Source organism: Stylophora pistillata, unplaced genomic scaffold, assembly GCF_964205215.1.
Source record: "Stylophora pistillata unplaced genomic scaffold, jaStyPist1.2 SCAFFOLD_68, whole genome shotgun sequence".
NCBI classification, from domain to species: domain Eukaryota; kingdom Metazoa; phylum Cnidaria; class Anthozoa; order Scleractinia; family Pocilloporidae; genus Stylophora; species Stylophora pistillata.
In genome coordinates, this window is record NW_028290859.1 from 22,073 (window position 1) to 49,375 (window position 27,303).

The 27,303-nt window shown below is 41.4% G+C and overlaps 4 protein-coding genes and 1 long non-coding RNA gene across 5 annotated transcripts; 3 read left to right on the plus strand and 2 right to left on the minus strand.

Moving 5' to 3' along the window:
• Positions 1–1,025: 1,025 nt before the first annotated feature.
• On the plus strand, positions 1,026–7,621 carry LOC148715709 (uncharacterized). Its single transcript, XM_088746603.1, has 5 exons — positions 1,026–1,364; positions 3,270–3,564; positions 3,928–4,020; positions 4,839–4,972; positions 6,444–7,621. Exons 1-5 carry the CDS (start codon positions 1,258–1,260, stop codon positions 6,931–6,933), a joined length of 1,119 nt encoding a protein of 372 aa, XP_088602729.1. The 5' UTR covers positions 1,026–1,257; the 3' UTR covers positions 6,934–7,621.
• Positions 7,622–9,057: 1,436 nt separating this feature from the next.
• On the plus strand, positions 9,058–16,300 carry LOC148715710 (uncharacterized). The gene is made up of 8 exons (XM_088746600.1): positions 9,058–9,152; positions 9,906–10,094; positions 11,596–11,652; positions 11,732–11,825; positions 12,302–12,870; positions 13,570–14,357; positions 14,567–14,748; positions 14,880–16,300. Exons 1-8 carry the CDS (start codon positions 9,058–9,060, stop codon positions 15,591–15,593), a joined length of 2,688 nt encoding a protein of 895 aa, XP_088602726.1. The 3' UTR covers positions 15,594–16,300.
• Positions 16,301–17,332: 1,032 nt separating this feature from the next.
• LOC148715711 (uncharacterized) lies at positions 17,333–18,402 on the minus strand. The gene is made up of 2 exons (XR_015995886.1): positions 18,134–18,402; positions 17,333–17,824 (listed from the first exon to the last, which is right to left on the minus strand). It is a non-coding gene; the product is annotated as an uncharacterized LOC148715711 (long non-coding RNA).
• Positions 18,403–19,336: 934 nt separating this feature from the next.
• Positions 19,337–21,785, minus strand: LOC148715712 (uncharacterized). The gene is made up of 3 exons (XM_088746601.1): positions 21,746–21,785; positions 21,504–21,700; positions 19,337–20,602 (listed from the first exon to the last, which is right to left on the minus strand). Exons 1-3 carry the CDS (start codon positions 21,783–21,785, stop codon positions 20,525–20,527), a joined length of 315 nt encoding a protein of 104 aa, XP_088602727.1. The 3' UTR covers positions 19,337–20,524.
• Positions 21,786–23,771: 1,986 nt separating this feature from the next.
• On the plus strand, positions 23,772–26,861 carry LOC148715713 (uncharacterized). The gene is made up of 3 exons (XM_088746598.1): positions 23,772–24,110; positions 26,016–26,310; positions 26,674–26,861. Exons 1-3 carry the CDS (start codon positions 24,004–24,006, stop codon positions 26,791–26,793), a joined length of 522 nt encoding a protein of 173 aa, XP_088602724.1. The 5' UTR covers positions 23,772–24,003; the 3' UTR covers positions 26,794–26,861.
• Positions 26,862–27,303: the final 442 nt, after the last annotated feature.

Below are 27,303 nucleotides of genomic sequence, written 5' to 3' on the forward strand. Positions count from 1 at the left end.
GCTTCCGACGACGACGAATCACAGATCCTAGACTTTCACGATCAAACCACGCAACATCCTCCGACTTCGACTTCGACTTCGAATTTATCGCCTGTAAGCCACGAGGCACAGGCAACGCAGCAAAAATCACCACAACCAGATTGCCTTGGCCAATTGGACAGCCCGCACCATTTGACTCCTACACCTACCCGGAAAAAACTCACCTACGCCCTAAGTCCGCGAGATATCCCACCCGATGTGGACGTCTTTCTGGATGCTGTTTCCAATTACTTCACTAGAGCGGTGAACCTTGAACGACAAAGTGCAGCCGTCGCGCAGTCCACTTTCCTCAAAGCGCGTGAGCGCATGATGTGTAAGTCACTACATGAACACTTATTATTCGCAGTCAATTACCTTGCTAGCTTATTCGCATTCAAATATCTTGCTCGCAAGCAAGTAAGCAACACACACGTGCGTCACACCTGACCTGATTTTCTGTTTTTCTGTTTCATCTCAAGGCTACCTTGGATTTTTGAAGAGATATCTCGGAATGGACCTAGCACCAGATGTTTTTCTGCGCCTAAGTCTCATGGAACAATATTTCAACTTTCTCAGGGTGAGTGCAGATTTGAATTTTGGCAATTGTTTCTTGTCGCCTTTAGGAAATAACTTTGCCCACAAAAACTGCAAAACTGTCTCAAGCCATCTGATAGGACGGCAACAAAGGTAAAAGAAAAGGAAAAATCACAAATTGTGCCATATTTTCAGGCTTAAATTGTGCAGCAAGATAGCGCCGTTGTGCCCCATAAATCATTCGAGTTTTTCAGGCTTCATTGCTTTTGTTTGACCAGCTTTCAAAAGACGTTCTTGTCTTGCAAGTTTGCAGCTTGTTCAACGTCAGCAATATTTTTAACTCGGCCAATGCCCTACTGGTCTCCCCGCAGCCGTCACGTTTCGCGCGGCGAGACACGTGCTTGCTTGAGACAAAAAGGACACCTTGACAAATATGACATGACGCCCTTAGACCGCTGACCATAATGCTTGTCTCTTGAATCAAAATGGCTGCCCGAACTACTTCGCCGGTCAGTTCAGCTCTGCCAATTTCTCTCACTTGTTTTTTGGTTGTACGTGACCTTCAATAACCTGGATTTACTCAAATGTTGTTGCTAGGACGAGAGGCAATGCAGTTCGGCGACAATTTCAAACCACGTGAGCTCACTGCTTTATGCGGTGAAGTTTCTGCATAAGGAACACGGTCCTGGTTTCAAGGATGTTCAAATGATTCGTCAGTTGAGAGCACAGGCAACGATATTTCAAAAGCAAGGCGACAGAGAACGGCCTTCGTCGCGAGAAGAGTTCGAAGCCCTAAATCGCTGGCTACCCTGGTGAGTTGTCTTTCGTTCTTTTGAGCCAGTACCTGTAAACTGGCAAATTAATAATTTTAGCAATGATACTGGTATACTGTAGGGACCAATGGATTTGTTATTGTCCATTTGAGATATGTATCAATCAACTTGAACTGAAGTAACAGGGGAATCAGGAAAATTGCCCTTCAGAAAAGCAGTTGGAGAGCAGTTCCCACATGGAATGTCTTTGTCAGTGTTTTCTAGCTACATTCCCACAGAGAAAGTATTAAAGATGTTAGCACTAGCACAGGGATTGTCAACAGTTTTACCACTTTCAAGAATACTGGGAAATGTAATCAGCTTTTACTTTACCAATGTTGATGATTGATATCTAATTCCAGACCATGTTTTTCTCATATTCATCTTATTACACAAAAAGTCATTTTTAAAATAATCGGATTTGCTAGCTATAATTTTTTTTCTTTGACAACACTATTCCTGAAGTTCTTACGAAGATACATCAGATTAGGATTTGAATGTGGACACCTATAGATCTGGGAATAGAGCTTATCTCTGTATTGTATTTTGGCAAGAATGCATTTAGTGATACCGGGCTTGGTAGACCACTTGATTTTGCGTTTGGAGAGCTTTCGACACGGTGCATGATAATTTACAAGTTGAGATATCTGATCATAGCAAAATATTGAATCTAGTGTTGGCATCTATAACGATCACTTGAGATGTTATTCCAGATCTAGACGTGAAAATTAAGTCATTGATAAATTTCTCTTCACCGAGTTTGGAAAAGTCATTTTTATAATAGTTTAAAACTTTATATAGTCTACATGTGAGCAGGCTAACAATTGTGCATGACATTGCAATATTTTTTGTTAGAATTTTAGAATTACATCTTCAGAAACTATTTCCTATGATAACCAAATTATCATACACACAGGATTTGCATCATAAATTTCCTTTAGAATGATCACACCTAACTTCCAAAATTCTAGAGAATTTCCTGCTATTGCTCGATTCCTTATAAAAGAAGTACAGTTAGTTAGTTTAACTCAGTAGTTCAGAGTGTCCAGACCAGCACTTACTAGCTCAGAACCTCTTGGTCACAGAAAAAGTAACTCCAGTACATGTAACCTCAAGGTAGTGACCTATTCTACTGAGGATTTGGTATGTCACATTTGACCTATTATTGCATGTCTTACAGTTTGAGTTCAAGAATAATATGCTTCATGTGTACTTATCTCAATCCAATTGTTTAGTCTTTGCTTGAGTCCTTATATTAGTTGATTCATGTTCAAAATGTGTCAAGATTGCATTCAGCTTTCAGAACCTTGCATTTATCTGTATACTTGACTTAAAGTTCATTGGTGAAATCAGATATCTCACTACAGTCTTCATTCTTTAGTCCATCAGTAATGACAGATGTTGTCCTGTCACTGAATGAGATTCTACCAGTCTTCCTAGTTTTAAGTCCAAGGAAAATATGAAATTGTGATTGAAATAATTCAGTCTGAGATTGTGTACGATCAGGAATTGAGGAAGATGATTAGAGACTAGATTACCACTGATGGCATTCATAGCATGACTATTTGCAAATATATTATCAATGAAGGTTGCTGATCTTTAAGTAATACGTGTTGATTGTGAGATGCAAGGTACAAGAGAAAAGGAGTTTAGCATTAGCAAGAAATCATTGGACTCAGGATGACTTTCACAATTGAATAAGTTTATATGAAAATCACCCATAATGAAGAGGGACTTATTTACCCTAGTTAGCCGAGATAAAGTTGACTCGAGATGTTCTCTGAACCTTAGGGGTAGAGGAATGGTGTCTACAGGTACAAGGACGAAAAACATTTTTGACTTTTCTATCAATTATGTGGACTTTCTTTGTTGATTCTAAGTCAGCCTCGTCGTTCAATCTTTTAGGGACGAGGTTGTGGCTGCCGTCTCACTCCAACGCGAACGCTTTCAATTGAGCTGGGAGGTCAACATGAAAGCCAGGGAAAGCTGCAACTTGGTCCTTTTAAGCCTGTATGTTTTCATTCCACCATCCCGGGGTCTTGAGATGCGAACTCTTCGAATTGTCACAGAGCCAGACAGCTTGGAGGCACGACAGCGGAAGGAACAAAATCTGCTGGTGATGAGGGAAGATTCCATTGTGCTCCACTTTAATGATTACAAAACCAAAAGCTCCTGTGGACGGGATGAGCTAACTCTGCAGGTGAGATGAGGACTCAGTTTTTAAGAAAGCCCGAAACGCTCTTGTGGCGCTGATGAAAAGAACATTTGTACCAGTTGCAAAGTCTTTGCAAACAATGTGCTTTCCAAAATATAGCTTTTATGCCAGCTCAAGGGAAAAAAGAAATGGACAGCATGTGTTGTTAACATTTGCCAAGTTGCAGCCGGCAAGGGAATTGGGTAGCTAGTTATTTATTTATTTTCTTACGATTATGAAGGATCATTGTAGATTTTGCCGATTTCACATGAACAAAGACACCATACTCATTACTGTGCGAAGAATTTTCCCATCGCTTTCTAAAAAAGGGGAAGTCAACTGAAAAAGGATCTGTCCTTCTTTTTTTAGCCTGGCCACGAGCTGTACAAAGTTCTTGCAAATTACATCAAGGAGTTTCGTCCACGCCTTACGAAGGAGGAAAGTGGGAACTTTTTGCTTTTGGTAAGTAGATTCAACTTATCGCCCTAAACTGGACAATATTCATGGGAACCCTTCAACTCATCACCTTCAAACTGGAAAATAGCATGCAACCCTAACCCCTAAAAACCCGGTTAAATCTTTCAAATTGCTAACCCTTCAAAGGGTGAATTTTTCAAATGTCTCACCCTTCTAAGGGTGAATCTTTCAAATTGCTTACCCTTGTAAGGGTGAATCTTTCAAATGTCTCACCCTTCAAATGGGTGAATATTTCAAATGTCTCACCCTTCAAAGGGTGAGTCTATCAAATGTCTCACCCTTCTAAGGGTGAATCTTTCAAATGTCTTACCCTTTCAAAGGTGAATCTCTCAAATGTCTTACCCTTGAAACCTTAACCACCCTCATAGGGGTCCATGGGATTTCTTAAGCACCCTCGTAGGGGTCCTTGGGATTTCTTAACCACCCTCATAGGGGTGCCTGGGATTGGAAATTAATTCTACTCAGTGTGTCAACCTGATGGTGGTATGGACAGCATGAGGGGGTCTCAGAAAAGCAAAAGCTTGACCACTACATACAGTACTGTTTGTTTGTTTTTTTTTTACAAGTTCAATGTCATTTTCAGTCTTGAGGAAAAGATCGAGTGATTTGCCCACTGGGGAGGTGTGGTTTGAAAATTGCAAACATTTGTCTTAAGAAATGGTAGAACTGGTTATTATTATTATTGTTACTATTATTATTATTATTACTATTACTATAATTATTATTGTGAATTCAAACTGGTTATAGTTCATTTCTGTTCATTGTCCATTCATGAATGTTTTCTTTTTACTTGCACCTTGTAGAACAGGAAGGGTGAAAGCTTTTCAGGACCCGCATTCTCTGCGCACATGAAAAGTTTGTTTCGCAGCCTCACTGGAAAATCGGTGACAATCAACATGCTTCGATCTGCATTCATTACCTGGTCATATGGTAGAGAGTAAGTGGCCATTTTTTTTTTTACTACTATACAATTCAGCAAATAAGTCATGCCTTTATTTAATGATCGCAACAGCAGATAGCCTCAACTTTTGGCCCTCAGAACATAAACATACAATTTCATTTAACAATTCTTTAAGAACTCATTATTTATTATCTAGAGGGCCGCAAGTTTATTAGCCTCGGCTATTTCGTGTTAACCCTCGTTAGATAAAGTCTTGACCTTACCTTACCTAAGAAAGAATTAAAATTTCAGTCAAAGCCATGGATAACCCAAGGATTTCAAAATATCCATTCGAGTAAAAAAAGTAAATTTTATAAAAGATATTTCAAGACCAAATCTTGTTCAATACCTCCTTTGAGACCGGTTGTAATGCCGGCCAATTTAAAATTAGCAAATGTGATTCCAGTCTATAAAAAGGGATCCCACACTTGTCTATCCAATTATCAACCAATCTGCTTGATGTCTGTTTTTAATAAATTCCTTGAAAAACTTGCATGCAATAGATTAGTTGATTTCCTTGAAAAGGAAAAAAGCGTTCTTTGAAAATGAACTTGGTTTTAGGGCTTAGCAGTCCACTCATCACACTACACTTGGTGTTGTTGATAGATTTCAAAGGGCAATTGATGGGCAATTGACAGGCATTTTTCTTGCGGTATATTCTTAGATGTCAGTAAGGCGTTTGATACCATCAGTCATGAGATATTGTTAAGAAAATTGGAGTTTTTATCTCGATGGCTTCTTTAATTCAGTACTTAGTATCCACAACTACAATACACGAAGTGCAGCAAATCAATCTTATTACCTGCCTCGAGCTAGCACAAACTATGGTATTTTTCATATTCGCTTTAAGGACCAAAGGTCTGGGACTCTCTTGGCCAAGATATAAAGTCAACCCCTTTCAGTAAATTTAAAAAAAAAAAGAAATTAAAAATGAATTACTGTGCCAATATTAATGTCACCCTGGTCTTCTGCTTTGACCAGAGTAATCAGTTTCTTCATAGCTATTACTGTGATTTATTTGTTGCTCTAGGCTCTTTTATAATTTATACATATATATATATATATGTATTTAGTGTGACTTGATTTTCGTAGAACAGTGCTCAATACATAGAAGTAGAGCAAAGTATATATTGTGGGAGGCCCTCAATATATATATATATAAAAAATATATATATTTGTTTATTTATTTTTTTTTTTTTTATTTATTTTTTTTTTTTTTCATGACTTGCAAATTTCCTTTAGTCTTAATTATTTCTAGTTTAACTCTGTGCGTGTCCCGACCTTAATATTGTAATTTAATTTATAATTTTCTCTTGTACTAAGGCCATTCATTCCACAGGCAACCAAAACAAAACAAACACTTAAGATGAAAACTCAACTTAAACATGCAACTTACACTTGGACCAGTACCCACTAAATTCAGTGTTGTCAATGTAGCCATCTCTAAAACCAGATTTCCATTTCACAGGGACTGCACAGATGCCCTGAAGGCGTCATTGGCGGCCGCGCTCAGACATTCACGGCAACAGGCTCAGCGGACATACGACCGCCGCACCGCCAATGACCGAAAGAGGCTTGCTGTCGACCTGGCCAGAGACTACGCAGAGGACCGTCTGGACGACGGATCCGACGGTGGCCAAGCACAACCGCAGAGTTCCGATGACTGCCCTTTCAAACCCGGTGACTTTGTGGCAGTAGTGGAAGAGGATAGCCGGCTTAACTGCCCAAAGGTTTTGATAGGACAGATCCATTCCCTTGGTCAAGAAGGTGAGGTTTCTCTTCTCTGGTACAAGAATGTTTCAAAGAACTTTTACAGACTGCAACACGGCAGTGGACAGTGGAGGGAGAGTGTTGACAGCCTAGTGCCTGTTACTGTGAAAGCGCCAAAGAATCGACCGGGGTTGTATCAACTGTGCACTTCCCCCCGTCAAATACACAAGGTCGTCTTTGCAGATTAGGATATCTTCAGTCCACTGAAGAACTACAACTCTTTTTCGTGTCATTGCTACAAACATTCATTTTGTTACTTGATCATCCATCTCATGCCATTTTAAAGTGTTGCCGTTTTGTTGACGTGATGGTTGTGATGTGTGTTATGGGTCACAATTTGAATTTTTTTCAAGTTGGGTTGATTCTCGATTTTCCTCTCGAATAATTAGGGCTAGGAGACAAATGAAATTGAGAATCAACCCAGGTCTGGAAAAAAAAAAAAAATTCACTCCGATGCAATGTTGACCTGCAACATGCACGCTGTTCTCACAGGCCATTTGATTGGATTTTAAGAAGGGCATTTTGTATTGCCAAAAAATATCTTTGGAAGTTGAAAAAAAAAAGAAGAAAAAAAAATTGAGTCTGAATTGAAAATTGAATTTTGACCTGCAACATACACACGTGTATGCAATTTGAATTGAGTGGGACCCCAGTATTTCATACTTGGCTCCAAGGCTGCAGAGACATTTATTCAGTCTTGTGCTTGTCTCGTAGACGGTTCACTTTTAAAAATCGCTTTCTATGAACAGTTTCCCTTGGAAAAACAAAAGTGGAGGTGTCGGCAGCGTTTGCGAAGGAATATAGCATTTGTCACGTGTGAGTTGTTGAAGTGATTGTGTTGTGTCTTGTGAGGAAATAAATCGATGTGTTTACATATTCTCAGCTGGTATTGGTTTGCTTGATTTTAAAGAAATGCCAAAATGCTGACAGCTTTCAAAACAATAGCTTCTTTGTCCCATGTGAGGGGGTCTGAGAAGTGCTGGATTTATCAAGTCCCACTGAGAAAGATCTTGGATTCCCTTACATGGAGCACTATAGCTATTTGACTGGAGGTGCAGGGGACCGATGGTCACTGTGAAGTTGGCTGGTCTATCCATATAAGATTGTGATAGGGAGAGGGGGATAGGTATTCTTTTGCTCGCTTTCGTGCTCTTCTGTTTCGGGGTTTCTTCAACCCTTTCGAGTCACAAAAGTGATCAATAATCCCTACATGAGATGCAAAAAGTTATGAGATTTCATGAAATGATCACCTCAGGAAAAGCGCAGGACCTGCATATTCCAAATTACATGTGCATATGCTCGAATGCACATTACAGGTTAGCTAACCCTCCAGCCTTGGGAAGTTTCATGCCAGATTTGGGCAGGACTGAGTTAATTCTAGGGCGATTCCCCTAGACGTGAAGATGCTAACCCTAACCCCTAGTCCTAGATTGCAACCCTAACCCCTAGCCCTAGATTGCAACCCTAACCCCTAGCCTAACCCTAGCCCTAGATTGCAACCCTAACTAACTGCTGTATCTTAAGGGGTTTCTTAACCTATTGAGTTTTATACATATGAAAGTGTTCCTCTGGCAGAGATCTTCCCAACCAGGACTACTTTAGTGTGGTTTGGTGAGATGAAGCTTGACAAACTTAAGGAAAACCACTTTGGTGGACCTCCCCTCGTTTTCGACCTCTTCCGCTGAGCATGCCCATGAAGGAGTTAAAGAGTTTTATACATATCAAAGTGTTCCTCTTGCAGAGACCTTTCTAAGCATGTCTACATTAATGTGCTTTGGGAGAATGGGGCATGAGAAACTTAAAAAAAGAGCAGTTTGGTGGACTTAGACCTCTAGCAGTTTTCTCAATTGATATTGCACTTGTGGGGGTGATCAAAATCAGTTCTCTCCCCTATGAATGGATCATCAGAAGAACAAGTTATGAGATTTCAACCACTCTCTTAAACCAACTCTCTTCCATGAAGATGTCATCATTTACAAAGGACAGCATCCATTAAAATGGTTCAGGCAGAAAACCCTACCCCGATTAAAACCAGCCAAGAAAGAAGAGACTGAATAAAATAACTGCCTTCCTCGTTTCCTTTAAAGATCTGTACAAAGTACTTGTACATAAACAATAGGACATGAGTCCCCTTAAATAGATGCAAAGGCTTCAATTCCCTCTGACCTGACTGAGATGATAAATTGCACTTTTCAGGCCTGGGGTTGGTTTTGTGCTGTTTTATCAGTTTGGGTTTTACAACCCTTTCAAGTCACAAAAGTGATCACAGTCAGTCTTCCCCCCACAATATCACTAGATGAGAAGAGAAAGTTATGAGATTTCCTAAAGTGATCAGCTCAGGAAAAGTGTTTGGGTATTGTATCAAATTCTGTGAAGAAGGTAATGGAAAGATCACTAGGGAGAATTTGTAAGTGGGTATGGGGGGGGCTCAAAGGGTTGTCGTTGGGAATCTTTGCCTTCTTTCAAAAGAAATAACAACCGCTCTCTCTTAGAACCAACTCTCTTACATGAAGATGTCATCATTTACAAAGAACAGCATGTATTAAAATGGTCGTTCTGATCTGACCTGACTCATATAATATGCTGGACTTTTCATGCTAGCCCAGTACTTCAATTACCCACGACTGGTATGTGCCAAGACATTGAGAAAAGCCTTAGGTAGTAGATTGTGAGAAATTTCATTTGATCAGCTTGGCGATTTTGCTCATTGACCGAAAAAGGAAGCATTGTTTTGAGGAGAAACTGAACGAAACGAAAAGAAAAAAAGGCTCATCTCAAGGACTCTTTGCTTGAAGAAAGAAGTGAATTGTCAGCTTCATTTCGGATCTGTACACTCTTTAGATGCTTGAAGGAAGTCACTTGTCGTCTCAATTTGATTTGTACACTCTTTACAGGAATTTCTTTTGTCGGTAAAATATTCTTGCTTTCTCTTCGCGGAAAAGTGCTTATTTTTGCAGGTATTTTGGTTAGATTTTGACGTATGATCTCGAAGGGTAATGGGAAACTGCTTTGGCGATCTGCCGTCCAATCGAAGCTTTCGTTCATCATCTCGGCCTAGGGGCTGCGTAGGAGGGCTCTGTAAACAAAGGGAGACTCTTTTGGGCTGGATCGATCAAAAGAAATTGTCGGTTTAATACCATATTGTTCAATTATTATTTAGTTCGACCGTCCAAGTCATTCGAGCACCGAGAATGCACAGGCAGCCGCCGGAGCACTGGAACTTGCCCCGTCGAGGCAAGTTCCAGTGTTCGCTCGGCCAAAACACCAAAATAGCTACGTGGGGAAAATCCTCGAATGACGTCAAGAGGCTTTTTTGGGACGTCTATTTGGAGAAAATTGACGTCAATAGGTAAACAAAGTAAGGCAAGATCTATTTTGGGAAATTTGACGTAAGGTGCCCCCGTTATATATAAGTGTCCCCTGGCAAAATAAAAATAAATACATATTAAAGAAACGTACTTGAAGCCGCAGCGAGAACCTCTAAAAATGAGCCGGAAAGCTGCGATCTCCGATTATTTTTCATCCAAGAGTTCGAGTCCAGCGAACGAGGAACGAGATTCGCAGGAATTATTTCGGTAGGGGAAGCATTATTTAGTATTGTTTTCAATAGTAGAAATCGCTGTAGCATCTTGTAACACTTCCAAGAGGAATATTGCAAATCGCTTGTTTGTTTGTTTGTTTCCACTCGGAACTCGCTGTGGCTATATACATATGCCCGGCAGCCGGGAATGGTCTTAAATAGACTAAATGCCCGGCAGTCAGAAAATCTCACCGAATTTTCACTGAAAGCTTCGATCTTTCAAGCCTCTTGAGAGTATTAAATGTTTCTTTAGCAAGGTCAAGCGACTCTAAATATTATTTTGGTTTTCTAGCTAGTTCACCATCGAAAGATGCGATCGTGGCCATACTATAAAATGGCTATCTGGTGACACACTTCGAAAAACTCGTCTCAAACCTAACAGCCAAATGAATAAAGGCCGATAGTTTCTAAAGAAAATGTTTGGGGCTGCGTCGGTGGGGGTAAGGAAATAATTTGAACATATCAACAAAGTTGAAATGGTAAATTGGCCACCGTTACGATTATAAAAGCTGACCTTTCGAGCGTTAGCCCCTCGTTCGTCGGAGCGAATCTAACAGCCAAATATTTACTTGGCGAATTCCGACTGAAAGCCTCAAGCGATCACTATAATTATTTTGCTTTTACATTGGGCGAAAAAACTGTTGGTTTTTCTTTTGTTTTGTTTCCGTTTTGTTTTGTCTTGTTTTTGTTTTATAACTATTATTATTCCGATAAAATGCTTAAAAATCGAAAAATACATTGAAATGTCTGATAAAAATTTAAGAAAAGCGAGTGCATACACACCTCGGTTCATAATAATGATAGCTATGATAATAATGCTGAACACTTCTTGGCTCAGTATTCCTGGCTTTAGCTATGATTCCCAGAAATAGCTTTCTCATTGCCTTGCTGTTATTCCTTATCATTATGCCTTACTATGATTCCTTATTATTTCCCTTACTATCATATAGCAATAGTTTCCATCAAATCTTCTGCAATACAAAATATTAACAGCGAATAAAACGATGAAAAAGAACTCACTTTCGGCTCACATCTGCACCTTTTTTTTTTTTCTTTCAAAGCGTCTGGAAAACTATAGATAACGGAGTCAAATCTGAACAGATTCAAAGTCTAATAATCTGATAAGTAAAAGCATATCTAAAACTATACAGAAAAGAGAAAGGTGAATGGCAAATCTAGAGTCCTATTATTGTTATTATTATTATTATTATTATTATTATTATTATTATGATTATGATTATTATTATTATGATTCTCATTATTCTCGTAGATCCTCGCAAGAGAGTGACGACGGTAGTGGCAGAGACGACAAGAGTCCACCAAGAAGGTAAATGATATCAACTAAATGATGATGACACGTGGAACCAGGGTAAAGCCGTGAAATCTGTTCTCTGTTTTCATGACAGAGTTCAGAGAGAATTCCACTATTACGCTGAAACTTTTGAGAAAGATAGCTTACTTGACTTTTGTAAGGCATTCGACGTGAACTCGGATATTCTGGTCAAACCGCCGATTATGCCTTCTTAACCTATGGTTTCACTTCTTGGGGCAGCAGGCGTAGCTAGTTCATTTCACCGTGATTTCAAATGCATTTGGAACGAGCCTAGACAACTTAACACGATCGCGTATCTTGTTCTGTGTAGGAAAAACCAGAGAAGTCGAAAAACCAGTGGCGCTGGAGCAAGGTAGGATCCTCATGTTTTCTGTTTGTTTTTAGTAACCCAGGATCTGCGATATATCTTTGGTGTACAATTTTGTCGCGCGCACTCGGTACGTTCTGGAAATGGCCACAATCTGTATCTATGGCCATTGTTACTTGTGTAAAAAAAAAAAAAACAACAAACAAAAAGTGTGTCTGTCTTGGATTTTCAGACAGTTGCTTGACACGGAGGCTGCAGCTGAAGGTGGTAGGAGGTGGGTCAAATCGCTCCTCTACTTGGCCCATTTTTTTCCCTTTTCTCTTTTGGTAGCCGTAGGGTAATGGTCTAATAGGAGGTTTTTGCGCCGACAGAGCTGACGACCACGATGATGAGGAAGACGTGCAGACGCCCGGGGACAGGACATTTTTAGTGCCAGAAGAGGAACTTGTAGAGGAGAGCAGTCAGTCCTTTTACCGAAAACAGGAGGCACTTTCCGTCCAAAGGGACGCGGAGACTGTACAGCCATACTTTCCCTTGGCATTCGCAGAATCCCCGGACAGGCCTCTAGCCTTCAACTTTGATTTGTTCTTGTTGGACAGTCTGACGCTGCCAAGACACATAGTGCCTCGCGACTCTGATGAGGAGAGGGTCTCCAACGCACTTACCTTCGAAGACGCAGCCAGCGCAATACGTTACTGCACACGCAGCCTAGAGATTGGGTGGAAAGACACGCTTCCTTTGCCCTCTCCGTCTGATCCAACCCAGAAGTCTCCCCGTCGCAAACATCTACTCAGAGACCTGAACAAGTGGGAACTTTTCCGACGTGACGGGGCAAAGTTGACCGAAGCCCTAACTAGCAGACAAGCGCCTTTAGACAGCAATTTAAACCTGGTTCGCTTGGACAGGTAGGTCGCTGGTTTTTTTTTTCATTTTCATATGATTGGATTTGATTTCCGCGTTAGGCTTAAACTCTTACCCCTTGGCTAATGGTCGGAGTATTTAGATCTCCTATTTTTTTTTCTCTTCTTTAAATGACTTCGTGGACAGATAGATCTAGCCCGCCGGACCTTTGGATCATTTTTTATCACCTGTTACCGGCCAGTCAGACTCGCCTAGGAAGGATGCTCAGCTTTTCCCTTGAATGAAACCAAATATGAGCAAAGCATCTACTTGCAGAGACTTTTACTCGATTAGAATGATTCCTTTTGTGGAACAATATTCCAGTTGATGCTAGGCAGTCAGAGCCCCTTGGCTCTTTTAGGGGCGAGCTTCAGGATTTTGACTTTAAAAGACTCTTACACGTCTTTGATGGCGAACATTATCGCACTTTTAAAATAATCTGTCCTAAATGTCGTCGGAGCTACAAACCCACTCGGTTTGTAGCTCTTAGATTCTAGTTTTTGCCTCCTTTTTGCGTGAGCGTATTAGATCTAGGGAATGGAGGGGGAATAGGATGCTTAGTTTTTTGTTTCAGTTTTTTTTTTTCGGTTTCTCTTTCAGTTTTGTGTCTCTGTTTTTCGTGTACTTTGTAGAAATACTTAAGTAAATGAATCAATCCATTTCTTTCCTTAATTCTTGTTTGGTAATCCTTCGTCTCCATGTAGGTTTGGAAATATCATGGTCTGGAATGCACCTCCCTGGTCCCTGGCCAGCCCAGAATACACGCACGGCTTTCCCAGGAAGCTCGTTACGCAAGACCACGGGGGTTTTCTACCGGGCAACATAACAGTGTCGGCGAAAGCCAGTAATCTGACGTTGAGGCGACTGGCTGTGTGCGACGTGGCCTGCTTGGTAAGTCGGGCAACCACCGCGGGCTCAGGTCTCAGCAGGGCGCGACTCCTAAACCTCAGGTACGCGGCCATCAGATATCAGAGCGGAACATTCTGTCCGCAGTACCTTGCGTCCGCCATGGTGGAGTACGGCGTGAGCTTCGCCACCTTTGAAGCCCTCTCGCCGGAGACCTTAGAAACGCTTCACTCCAACCTGAACCCAGCTTGGAGAGAGGGCGACGAGTCGTCAGCCGCGGAGGGATCCAGCCCCAGCAACGAGGAAGACGACGACGCCGACGAACCCCTGATAGAGTGTCCGCAAAGCGTCATGCGGGAAATCGGCAAGTCGTCCAGCGACGGCACTGCGCAACGCCAGTCCTCCCGAGAGAAAGACAGACTGCTCTGCGATCTGCTCGCGCGGCTAGCTAGCCAACCTGGGCAGCAGAGTGACTCCTCGTCCGAAGGGGACGGCGGTGGGGCCGAAGGGGCAGCAGAAGCCACCACCTCCACGGCTGTCGCCGGCCTTGCCAGAAGAAAGAAGAGAAGGGCTTCCTCTGTAGGCGGTGCTAGAACCAAGGCGACGCGCACGGAAGAAAGGGCGCTGCCTGAGGGCGGACAACCAGGTAATGATAAGGCTGAAAAGCAACCGCGTTAACCAACTGCTGCCTTTTGTTTGATTGTCTGTTTTGTTCGGTTTTTTTTTTTTTTTTTTTTTTTTTCTGTTCACATTATTTATTTATTAATTTATTTATCTATTTATCTATTTATTTATTTTATTTGATTTTATTATTATTATTATTATTTTTTTTTTTTTTCACTTTTTAAATGACAGCTGGAGCAGGAGCGACGACCACAGGCCAAGGCGAAGGGCAGACAGCGCAAGCAGAGGCAGAGGATCGCTGGGGCCTGAGGCACTCGTCGGTGCCGGGTCTCCGAATGGAGGATTTCCCCGACGAGGAAACGTGGCAGGCCGTGTCAAACTTCTTCAGAGACCACCAGCCACTTCGCCAAGAGGTAAACTTACATTCGTGATCACCGATCAGATCATCACTGTTAAACCCTGTTGGATCATTTGTGTGCCTCCTGGCGCACTGGTGATGTATATCGTCAATCTTGTTTCCCCTTCTTGTTGTCTGTCCCAACAGGAACTACAAACTGCCATGGCCAGCACAGCGGCAAATGCAGGAGGACGCGCTTGGAAAGAAGATCCGGAGGCAGTGCAAGAGGCCACCAGCCAGCGAGTCGCAGACGCGCACCGTCAAATGGTGGCCGAGAAGATGGCAAGCCTCTTTGTCATTTGCGCCGCTGCCTGTGACTGCCCAGAGGAGAGCTGTGCCCTGAAGGCCGGTCGATTTTGGCCGCAGATGGAGCCAGCAGACCCCTGTCGGCGACAACCACCATGTCCCGTCTGCAGGGTGTTTGCTCGCCACCTGGATCTCTGCCATCTCCTCGCTAGGAGCTCCACTAGCAAGGGCGCCCTCTTCAGCCGACTGCTGGCCAGTGCGGTGGCCGTCCACCAACTCTACGAGCTGGCAGTCCCCAAGTCATTGCCCCCCGGCCAGAAAACTACGAGGAAGCAGTCTGTAAAGGCCTTGCTGTGCTCCCTTTTAGAAGTGGAAAGAAATAGGTTGCAGTGCATCCGACGCATCGGGGAGCTAGCCCTGCTGGTGCCCCAGCTGCTCTGCGTTCAATTGTCCAGTGGTCGAGCGGCCTTCTGGGAACAGCTGCGGAGGGTAGCAAACACGGTCATCGCCCAACGCGGTCGACAGGCCAAACTGCTGGCTCTGGAAGCCATCCGTAAGAGGTTGCCCGACGATTCTTCCTGGAAGGACTTTCTGACCCCCTCTCTCCAAACCTGAAAAGTGTCCTATTCTAAATGGCAGTGACTGCGCCTGCGAATGACTTGGACTTTGCACGCGTTCAGATTTTTCAATTGTGTTAGGGTTAGTTTGTTTTTCTTCCTTCCTTCCTCGTTCTCGCTGTCATGTTCTGTTCGTCACTCACCGGCGCGACCGATCGCCGGTCTAGGACTCTTTAGCATATAGAGGTTCGGTACTATGTTAGCTATGTTAACCATCTTGTCAAAAATGTAGGTAGTTTCGCCCTTAAGAATCTCAGGAGAAACAATCACTTCACAAGCTTTACTTTTTACCAGTTCATCAGGTTCGACGGCTAGGAATAGATCAACTGATTACAAGTACTTTTAAGTTTGAGAGGAAATTGAATGTTTTATTGTAGTGTAGCTTCTTATTTAGTTTGAAATGTGTCTCAGTATAATCATAAGTTGGCTAGATACTATTTTGTTAAGTACACGAGCCCACAAGCCTTTTACCTTGAATTGTTATCGTGTATAAATAAAGATTCTACTACTACTACTAGTTTTATTTCAGGAGGACGCTTGTAAACTGAAGCCACTCCATTAAATCTTGTTTTACAACGAAAACAACCACTGTGTGTGTGTGTGTGTGTATCTTAAATTGTTGCTCTAAGGGTTGGGTTTTTGATATCTACAGGTGTTTTCTTCTCTTCTTCTATTTTTTTTTTTTTTTTTTTTTTTTTTCGCAAATAGATTTGGACATATTATTTTTGGAAAATTGCAGAGCGCAATTGCATTCAAATCTATGAAAAAGAGTCATACTGAAATCAGAAAATCCAAACTCAAACATTAAATCTAAAGATCTCCTTACTCAAATGATTCCAAGTCGTATGTTATTAAATCATCCATATCAATCATCAACATTTTGTTACAGGTTTCAGTTCTTCATCAGTTTGGTTACAATAGTAACACCATTAGAATGGAGAGATCCATTTCATGTCAGAGTGGCAATACCAAAGGAAGGAAAGATGGGAAGAAATCTTGGGAACAGCTTACCGATGCCAAGTGGCCATGCCCAAAAAAAGTCAAACTGTAAAAATGCTGTGTAGTAGCACGACTCTTTACAGGAATTTCTAAATATCCTGGCTATGCTACCGTATTTAAGCGAAAGAGAATGTCAGATTGCTCGTTAGAAATTTCATGGCAATTCTAGGTTTGTCAGGGTCCACGAAAAAGTCAAGTTTGTGTGACTAAAACTAGAGACCTCGTTTGGGAGGTTGGAATTTTTTTGCCCTATGTACTTCTATAAATATTATCCATACCTCCCCCCCCACAGAAGGGACTTTTCTTAAGACCCCCTCCCAACACTCTGGAAATTGCAATGAAGGTTCATACATTTCCTTGAGGCTTTTGGCCTTTGAGATTCCCCCCATTCCCAAGAATTTTCAACCCTCTCTTTAAGCGGAGTATGGACATTTTCTGGAACTACACAATGCCAATTGGGTTGTAGCCTTGCTTCTGCAGTCCTACAACAAATGTAAGAGGACAGAAAGCATAGGAAGTGTGTTTTTTTTGTTTTTTTTTAATGTGAAATTGAGAAGAACATTGGCACGCCATCCACAAATGCCAGTATGAAATGACAGACCACTTTTTCACAATCAAACAGTGATTAACACAATGGTTAACACACGCTTTTAGAATGAAATAATTCATAAGTAGTTTTCCATAATCCTCCAAATTCCATTCAAACAAGCTATGATCGTATTGACACCAAGTTCCACATTCACATGGGAAAGTTTTCATTTGGCATTGTCACATTGTTTGGAACTAAACATTAGAAACTAGCTTCTTTTAATAATGTTGTAAACAACTTTGCTATTTGTTGTTCACAAAAGTAAGTGAAATAGAAATGGAGAACTTTCACTTTGCTTCCCTTGTTCATTTCATTAGCAACTCTGACTAATTTCCTTGCAAAGACACTTCCCCTCTGTCGTGTGCTTCATTTCGATCTTGTTTTTCTCACTCACATCCTTTGGGAAGGAGAATTGTGAGCATATCCGTACACACACAAAGTAATCGTGCCATGCAATACATCCTTGATCAGTTATGATCAATCCATCACTATCACTAGTAGCTTTGAGAGTTATTGTAACAGTTTCAATTCCTAGTGAAACCACTCTTGGAGCTGGCTCTGTAATTGACCATAGCCCACCACGGTTCTATTACTTGAAATCAGATTTTGCATGCTTTGCAGATCATTTCATGTTGCTGGACCTACAACAAACAAAGAAAAATTACGATTCGTGCAACATATTGCTACAACCAGCTAAAAAATTCCATGTGAGCTGTTTCCAGCAAGTACTTCTCATATTAAACCAGACATTCAGTGTAGCTTCTACAGAAAAACCCTGATCAGTCATTGCAGCTAGGACATGTATATCTAAGTCCAATTTTTGGGGCTGTAACATTTTTAAAAGGCTGACTCGACTCAGTAACTTGCCATGCCCCGAATATATCTCCGAGCGAACGTTTTGGGTCGGTAGAAAGAAATTAGACACCTCAATTAACACAATCGCAACTTACATGCTGCTTAACTGCTGCTACAAACTGCTGATTGACTCTTTCATCGCCTTCTAAAATGTCTAAAATAACTTCCAAATCGTCTCCCCATAGCAAGCGCCATCTTGTTTTGAATGTGACTTGTACCTTCAACCTCAGAGGGCTCCCATTCTTCTTACCGTTTGAACTTCTCCGGCTTTCATAACCACTTCCCGTTCCCTCTATTAACTCTGATCAAACTTTATGATTCTCTCATAGTTAAACACCGCCTTTCACAAACTCCAGATTCTCACAGCCGCACGCCATACATTATTCATTCTAGTCTATCGAGGGAACAGTTTTTCTAAGGCCCAGCCCTCTCGCGGCGGCCGCATCAAGCCCTCAAAAATTCAACTTTTTAGCTCATCCTCAAAGTTTATCATTCTCTCATAATTAAACAGCGCATTTCACAAACACGAGAGTGTGACAGGCGCGCGCTGCACTTTCTATACTATTGAGGGAACAGTTTTTCTAAGGCCCAGCTCTCTCGCGGCGGCTGCATTAAGCTCTCAAAAATTCAACTTTTTAGCTCATCCTCAAAGTTTATCATTCTCTCATAATTAAACAGCGCATTTCACAAACACGAGAGTGTGACAGGCGCGCGCTGCACTTTCTATACTATTGAGGGAACAGTTTTTCGAAGGCCCAGCTCTCTCGCGGCGGCTGCATTAAGCTCTCAAAAATTCAACTTTTTAGCTCATCCTCAAAGTTTATCATTCTCTCATAATTAAACAGCGCATTTCACAAACACGAGAGTGTTTACTGTTTACTGGCTATGCTACCGTATTTAAGCGAAAGAGAATGTCAGATTGCTCGTTAGAAATTTCATGGCAATTCTAGGTTTGTCAGGGTCCACGAAAAAGTCAAGTTTGTGTGACTAAAACTAGAGACCTCGTTTGGGAGGTTGGAATTTTTTTGCCCTATGTACTTCTATAAATATTATCCATACCTCCCCCCCACAGAAGGGACTTTTCTTAAGACCCCCTCCCAACACTCTGGAAATTGCAATGAAGGTTCATACATTTCCTTGAGGCTTTTGGCCTTTGAGATTCCCCCCATTCCCAAGAATTTTCAACCCTCTCTTTAAGCGGAGTATGGACATTTTCTGGAACTACACAATGCCAATTAGGTTGTAGCCTTGCTTCTGCAGTCCTACAACAAATGTAAGAGGACAGAAAGCATAGGAAGTGTTTTTTTTTTTTTTTTAATGTGAAATTGAGAAGAACATTTTGGCACGCCATCCACAAATGCCAGTATGAAATGACAGACCACTTTTTCACAATCAAACAGTGATTAACACAATGGTTAACACACGTTTTTAGAATGAAATCATTCATAAGTAGTTTTCCATAATCCTCCAAATTCCATTCAAACAAGCTATGATCGTATTGACACCAAGTTCCACATTCACATGGGAAAGTTTTCATTTGGCATTGTCACATTGTTTGGAACTAAACATTAGAAACTAGCTTCTTTTAATAATGTTGTAAACAACTTTGCTATTTGTTGTTCACAAAAGTAAGTGAAATATAAATGGAGAACTTTAACTTTGCTTCCCTTGTTCATTTGATTAGCAACTCTGACTAATTTCCTTGCAAAGACACTTCCCCTCTGTTGTGTGCTTCACTTCGATCTTGTTTTTCTCACTCACATCCTTTGGGAAGGAGAATTGTGAGCATATCCGTACACACACAAAGTAGTCATGCCATGCAATACATCCTTGATCAGTTATGATCAATCCATCACTATCACTAGTAGCTTTGAGAGTTATCGTAACAGTTTCGATTCCTAGTGAAACCACTCTTGGAGCTGGCTCTGTAATTGACCATAGCCCACCACGGTTCTATTACTTGAAATCAGATTTTGCATGCTTTGTTTGAATCATTGATACAGTCAAGTTTGCCAGCCTTTAGTATTGCCATAGCTTGCTGGCTCTCCACGGTACCGGTTCTTGCATATTTCTCACACACACAAATTGTGCAGCACATGACCAGCCCTTTTGCCCCTCAGATGGTACTGTACTGGTGGGATCATTGTCACCAGAGTGAGTTCTTGCTTCTCTTACAGTAGTATGCAATGAGGCAGTCGGCAACTTTAGTCCACCATCATAATGGGGCAGCATTCCTTGACAGTCCAGTGAAGAACTGCCTAGACTTCACCGGGACTGTTGCATGATATTTCTGAAAAACTTCACCAGGTCTCAATTCTTTAAAAAACCCATCATACATTGATTTGATACCAGTGAATTCCAAACCTCTTTCCTCTGGCTGTTGAAAAGAATACTTGCTTAGTTCATCCCTCAAGCTTTTTGTAACAATTCAGTTTCATTGAATTTCCTGATTGCGGAAGCCACAACCTCAGCAAGTATGCTGACGCTCAAAGGCTGAATGGATCCTTGGTGAAGACTGCTGTGTCGTTCACACAGTCTTTGCAGATCATTTCATGTTGCTGGACCTACAACCAACAAAGAAAAATTACGATTCGTGCAACATATTGCTATAGTGAACGTTTGAAGTATCTTGGCTGGCCAACACTCGACTCGCGTCGTGAATTTCTTAGTTTAGTGCAATTATTCAAATTCATTAATGGTTTTTCAAGAGTAGACTTATATGTAATTACTTAACTTTCTCCAATAGTCGGACGAGATCTACCAACAATGTCAAAATCTGGACGCCTTATGCTCGAACAAATATCCTCAAGAACTCTTTTTGGTATAAATATATAAAAATCTGGAATGACTTGCCAAGTGACATAGTAGTTAGCTCTAGCTCTGCTAGTAAGTTTAAAAAAAAAACTGAAAGAACACATTTTTAAATAATATCAATAATATTGCACCAATATCCATTTATCAATTAACTTGTTTTTTCAATAATTTTTACCTTTACATTTTAGTTTTATTTTTATTGCATATTGCTTTTATTCTGGGGGCTGCCGTCAATGAGAATTGAGTTCCTCTCTGGCTTGACCCTTTTTGCCTTTTTGCATCTCGATGTTATTTCTATTGTTATCTGTCTGTATTATTATTATTATTATTATTATTATTATCTTATTATTTAGGCAAATGAAGTTATTATAAATAAATAAATAAATAAATAAATAAATAAAATTCCATGTGAGCTGTTTCCAGCAAGTACTTCTCATATGAAACCAGACATTCAGTGTAGCTTCTACAGAAAAACCCTGATCAGTCATTGCAGCTAGGACATGTATATCTAAGTCCAATTTTTGGGGCTGTAACATTTTTAAAAGGCTGACTCGACTCAGTAACTTGCCATGCCCCGAATATACCACCGAGCGAACGTTTTGGGTCGGTAGAAAGAAATTACACACCTAAATTAGCACAATCGCAACTTACATGCTGCTTAACTGCTGCTACAAACTGCTGATTGACTCTTTCATCACCTTCTAAAATGTCTAAAATAACTTCCAAATCGTCTCCCCATAGCAAGCGCCATCTTGTTTTGAATGTGACTTCTACCTTCAACCTCAGAGGGCTCCCATTCTTCTTACCGTTTGAACTTCTCCGGCTTTCATAACCACTTCCCGTTCCCTCTATTAATTCTGATCAAACTTTATGATTCTCTCATAACTAAACACCGCCTTTCACAAACTCCAGATTCTCCCAGCCGCACGCCATACATTATTCATTCTAGTCTATCGAGGGAAGTTTTTCTAAGCCCCAGCCCTCTCGCGGCGGCCGCATCAAGGCCTCAAAAATTCAACTTTTTAGCTCATCCTCAAAGTTTATCATTCTCTCATAATTAAACAGCGCATTTCACAAACACGAGAGTGTGACAGGCGCGCGCTACACTTTCTATACTATTGAGGGAACAGTTTTTCGAAGCCTCAGCTCTCTCGCGGCGCCTGCATTAAGCTCTCAAAAATTCAACTTTTTAGCTCATCCTCAAAGTTTATCATTCTCTCATAATTAAACAGCGCATTTCACAAACACGAGAGTGTGACAGGCGCGCGCTACACTTTCTATACTATTGAGGGAACAGTTTTTCGAAGCCTCAGCTCTCTCGCGGCGCCTGCATTAAGCTCTCAAAAATTCAACTTTTTAGCTCATCCTCAAAGTTTATCATTCTCTCATAATTAAACAGCGCATTTCACAAACACGAGAGTGTGACAGGCGCGCGCTACACTTTCTATACTATTGAGGGAACAGTTTTTCGAAGCCTCAGCTCTCTCGCGGCGCCTGCATTAAGCTCTCAAAAATTCAACTTTTTAGCTCATCCTCAAAGTTTATCATTCTCTCATAATTAAACAGCGCATTTCACAAACACGAGACTGTGACAGGCGCGCGCTGCACTGTCTATACTATTGAGGGAACAGTTTTTGGAAGCCCCAGCTCTCTCGCGGCGCCTGCATTAAGCTCTCAAAAATTCAACTTTTTGTCCAATCGTCAAACCCCAGGGGACGACACAGCCCCACTTTAAAAAGTCCATGATCTCACCTAATCGGCCTCTATTCCTTCCAAACGCTGCCGACTGAACACCGCAAAAGACAACTCAAGGGTTAAAACAATCTCTTCTCCCATCCTAAGAGAGAAAAACCAGCGGGAAAAAAAGATGGCCTCTCTCGTAGACCTGTGCTATGCTTCCGACGACGACGAATCACAGATCCTAGACTTTCACGATCAAACCACGCAACATCCTCCGACTTCGACTTCGACTTCGAATTTATCGCCTGTAAGCCACGAGGCACAGGCAACGCAGCAAAAATCACCACAACCAGATTGCCTTGGCCAATTGGACAGCCCGCACCATTTGACTCCTACACCTACCCGGAAAAAACTCACCTACGCCCTAAGTCCGCGAGATATCCCACCCGATGTGGACGTCTTTCTGGATGCTGTTTCCAATTACTTCACTAGAGCGGTGAACCTTGAACGACAAAGTGCAGCCGTCGCGCAGTCCACTTTCCTCAAAGCGCGTGAGCGCATGATGTGTAAGTCACTACATGAACACTTATTATTCGCAGTCAATTACCTTGCTAGCTTATTCGCATTCAAATATCTTGCTCGCAAGCAAGTAAGCAACACACACGTGCGTCACACCTGACCTGATTTTCTGTTTTTCTGTTTCATCTCAAGGCTACCTTGGATTTTTGAAGAGATATCTCGGAATGGACCTAGCACCAGATGTTTTTCTGCGCCTAAGTCTCATGGAACAATATTTCAACTTTCTCAGGGTGAGTGCAGATTTGAATTTTGGCAATTGTTTCTTGTCGCCTTTAGGAAATAACTTTGCCCACAAAAACTGCAAAACTGTCTCAAGCCATCTGATAGGACGGCAACAAAGGTAAAAGAAAAGGAAAAATCACAAATTGTGCCATATTTTCAGGCTTAAATTGTGCAGCAAGATAGCGCCGTTGTGCCCCATAAATCATTCGAGTTTTTCAGGCTTCATTGCTTTTGTTTGACCAGCTTTCAAAAGACGTTCTTGTCTTGCAAGTTTGCAGCTTGTTCAACGTCAGCAATATTTTTAACTCGGCCAATGCCCTACTGGTCTCCCCGCAGCCGTCACGTTTCGCGCGGCGAGACACGTGCTTGCTTGAGACAAAAAGGACACCTTGACAAATATGACATGACGCCCTTAGACCGCTGACCATAATGCTTGTCTCTTGAATCAAAATGGCTGCCCGAACTACTTCGCCGGTCAGTTCAGCTCTGCCAATTTCTCTCACTTGTTTTTTGGTTGTACGTGACCTTCAATAACCTGGATTTACTCAAATGTTGTTGCTAGGACGAGAGGCAATGCAGTTCGGCGACAATTTCAAACCACGTGAGCTCACTGCTTTATGCGGTGAAGTTTCTGCATAAGGAACACGGTCCTGGTTTCAAGGATGTTCAAATGATTCGTCAGTTGAGAGCACAGGCAACGATATTTCAAAAGCAAGGCGACAGAGAACGGCCTTCGTCGCGAGAAGAGTTCGAAGCCCTAAATCGCTGGCTACCCTGGTGAGTTGTCTTTCGTTCTTTTGAGCCAGTACCTGTAAACTGGCAAATTAATAATTTTAGCAATGATACTGGTATACTGTAGGGACCAATGGATTTGTTATTGTCCATTTGAGATATGTATCAATCAACTTGAACTGAAGTAACAGGGGAATCAGGAAAATTGCCCTTCAGAAAAGCAGTTGGAGAGCAGTTCCCACATGGAATGTCTTTGTCAGTGTTTTCTAGCTACATTCCCACAGAGAAAGTATTAAAGATGTTAGCACTAGCACAGGGATTGTCAACAGTTTTACCACTTTCAAGAATACTGGGAAATGTAATCAGCTTTTACTTTACCAATGTTGATGATTGATATCTAATTCCAGACCATGTTTTTCTCATATTCATCTTATTACACAAAAAGTCATTTTTAAAATAATCGGATTTGCTAGCTATAATTTTTTTTCTTTGACAACACTATTCCTGAAGTTCTTACGAAGATACATCAGATTAGGATTTGAATGTGGACACCTATAGATCTGGGAATAGAGCTTATCTCTGTATTGTATTTTGGCAAGAATGCATTTAGTGATACCGGGCTTGGTAGACCACTTGATTTTGCGTTTGGAGAGCTTTCGACACGGTGCATGATAATTTACAAGTTGAGATATCTGATCATAGCAAAATATTGAATCTAGTGTTGGCATCTATAACGATCACTTGAGATGTTATTCCAGATCTAGACGTGAAAATTAAGTCATTGATAAATTTCTCTTCACCGAGTTTGGAAAAGTCATTTTTATAATAGTTTAAAACTTTATATAGTCTACATGTGAGCAGGCTAACAATTGTGCATGACATTGCAATATTTTTTGTTAGAATTTTAGAATTACATCTTCAGAAACTATTTCCTATGATAACCAAATTATCATACACACAGGATTTGCATCATAAATTTCCTTTAGAATGATCACACCTAACTTCCAAAATTCTAGAGAATTTCCTGCTATTGCTCGATTCCTTATAAAAGAAGTACAGTTAGTTAGTTTAACTCAGTAGTTCAGAGTGTCCAGACCAGCACTTACTAGCTCAGAACCTCTTGGTCACAGAAAAAGTAACTCCAGTACATGTAACCTCAAGGTAGTGACCTATTCTACTGAGGATTTGGTATGTCACATTTGACCTATTATTGCATGTCTTACAGTTTGAGTTCAAGAATAATATGCTTCATGTGTACTTATCTCAATCCAATTGTTTAGTCTTTGCTTGAGTCCTTATATTAGTTGATTCATGTTCAAAATGTGTCAAGATTGCATTCAGCTTTCAGAACCTTGCATTTATCTGTATACTTGACTTAAAGTTCATTGGTGAAATCAGATATCTCACTACAGTCTTCATTCTTTAGTCCATCAGTAATGACAGATGTTGTCCTGTCACTGAATGAGATTCTACCAGTCTTCCTAGTTTTAAGTCCAAGGAAAATATGAAATTGTGATTGAAATAATTCAGTCTGAGATTGTGTACGATCAGGAATTGAGGAAGATGATTAGAGACTAGATTACCACTGATGGCATTCATAGCATGACTATTTGCAAATATATTATCAATGAAGGTTGCTGATCTTTAAGTAATACGTGTTGATTGTGAGATGCAAGGTACAAGAGAAAAGGAGTTTAGCATTAGCAAGAAATCATTGGACTCAGGATGACTTTCACAATTGAATAAGTTTATATGAAAATCACCCATAATGAAGAGGGACTTATTTACCCTAGTTAGCCGAGATAAAGTTGACTCGAGATGTTCTCTGAACCTTAGGGGTAGAGGAATGGTGTCTACAGGTACAAGGACGAAAAACATTTTTGACTTTTCTATCAATTATGTGGACTTTCTTTGTTGATTCTAAGTCAGCCTCGTCGTTCAATCTTTTAGGGACGAGGTTGTGGCTGCCGTCTCACTCCAACGCGAACGCTTTCAATTGAGCTGGGAGGTCAACATGAAAGCCAGGGAAAGCTGCAACTTGGTCCTTTTAAGCCTGTATGTTTTCATTCCACCATCCCGGGGTCTTGAGATGCGAACTCTTCGAATTGTCACAGAGCCAGACAGCTTGGAGGCACGACAGCGGAAGGAACAAAATCTGCTGGTGATGAGGGAAGATTCCATTGTGCTCCACTTTAATGATTACAAAACCAAAAGCTCCTGTGGACGGGATGAGCTAACTCTGCAGGTGAGATGAGGACTCAGTTTTTAAGAAAGCCCGAAACGCTCTTGTGGCGCTGATGAAAAGAACATTTGTACCAGTTGCAAAGTCTTTGCAAACAATGTGCTTTCCAAAATATAGCTTTTATGCCAGCTCAAGGGAAAAAAGAAATGGACAGCATGTGTTGTTAACATTTGCCAAGTTGCAGCCGGCAAGGGAATTGGGTAGCTAGTTATTTATTTATTTTCTTACGATTATGAAGGATCATTGTAGATTTTGCCGATTTCACATGAACAAAGACACCATACTCATTACTGTGCGAAGAATTTTCCCATCGCTTTCTAAAAAAGGGGAAGTCAACTGAAAAAGGATCTGTCCTTCTTTTTTTAGCCTGGCCACGAGCTGTACAAAGTTCTTGCAAATTACATCAAGGAGTTTCGTCCACGCCTTACGAAGGAGGAAAGTGGGAACTTTTTGCTTTTGGTAAGTAGATTCAACTTATCGCCCTAAACTGGACAATATTCATGGGAACCCTTCAACTCATCACCTTCAAACTGGAAAATAGCATGCAACCCTAACCCTAACCCTAACCCTAACCCTAACCCCTATCTAACCCTAACCCTAACCCTAACCCTAACCCTAACCCTAACCCTAACCCTAACCCTAACCCTAACCCGCGCTGGTGGCATGTTGAGAGCCCTGGCAAAGATGGGATACGTGGGCAGGGAGGCTGAAACTCACTGAGCTTGTAGTCCAGCGGGATGGGTATTACGGCGCGCAAAGCGCGCGTCTCAAACAATAGGCACGGCCGCGTGGCATGCCTGCAAAATCCGAGAAAACGCGCGCTGGTGGCATGTTGAGAGCCCTGGCAAAGATGGAATACGTGGGCAGGGAGGCTGAAACTCACTGAGCTTGTAGTCCAGCGGGATGGGTATTACGGCGCACAAAGCGCGCGTCTCAAACAATAGGCACGGCCGCGTGGCATGCCTGCAAAATCCGAGAAAACGCGCGCTGGTGGCA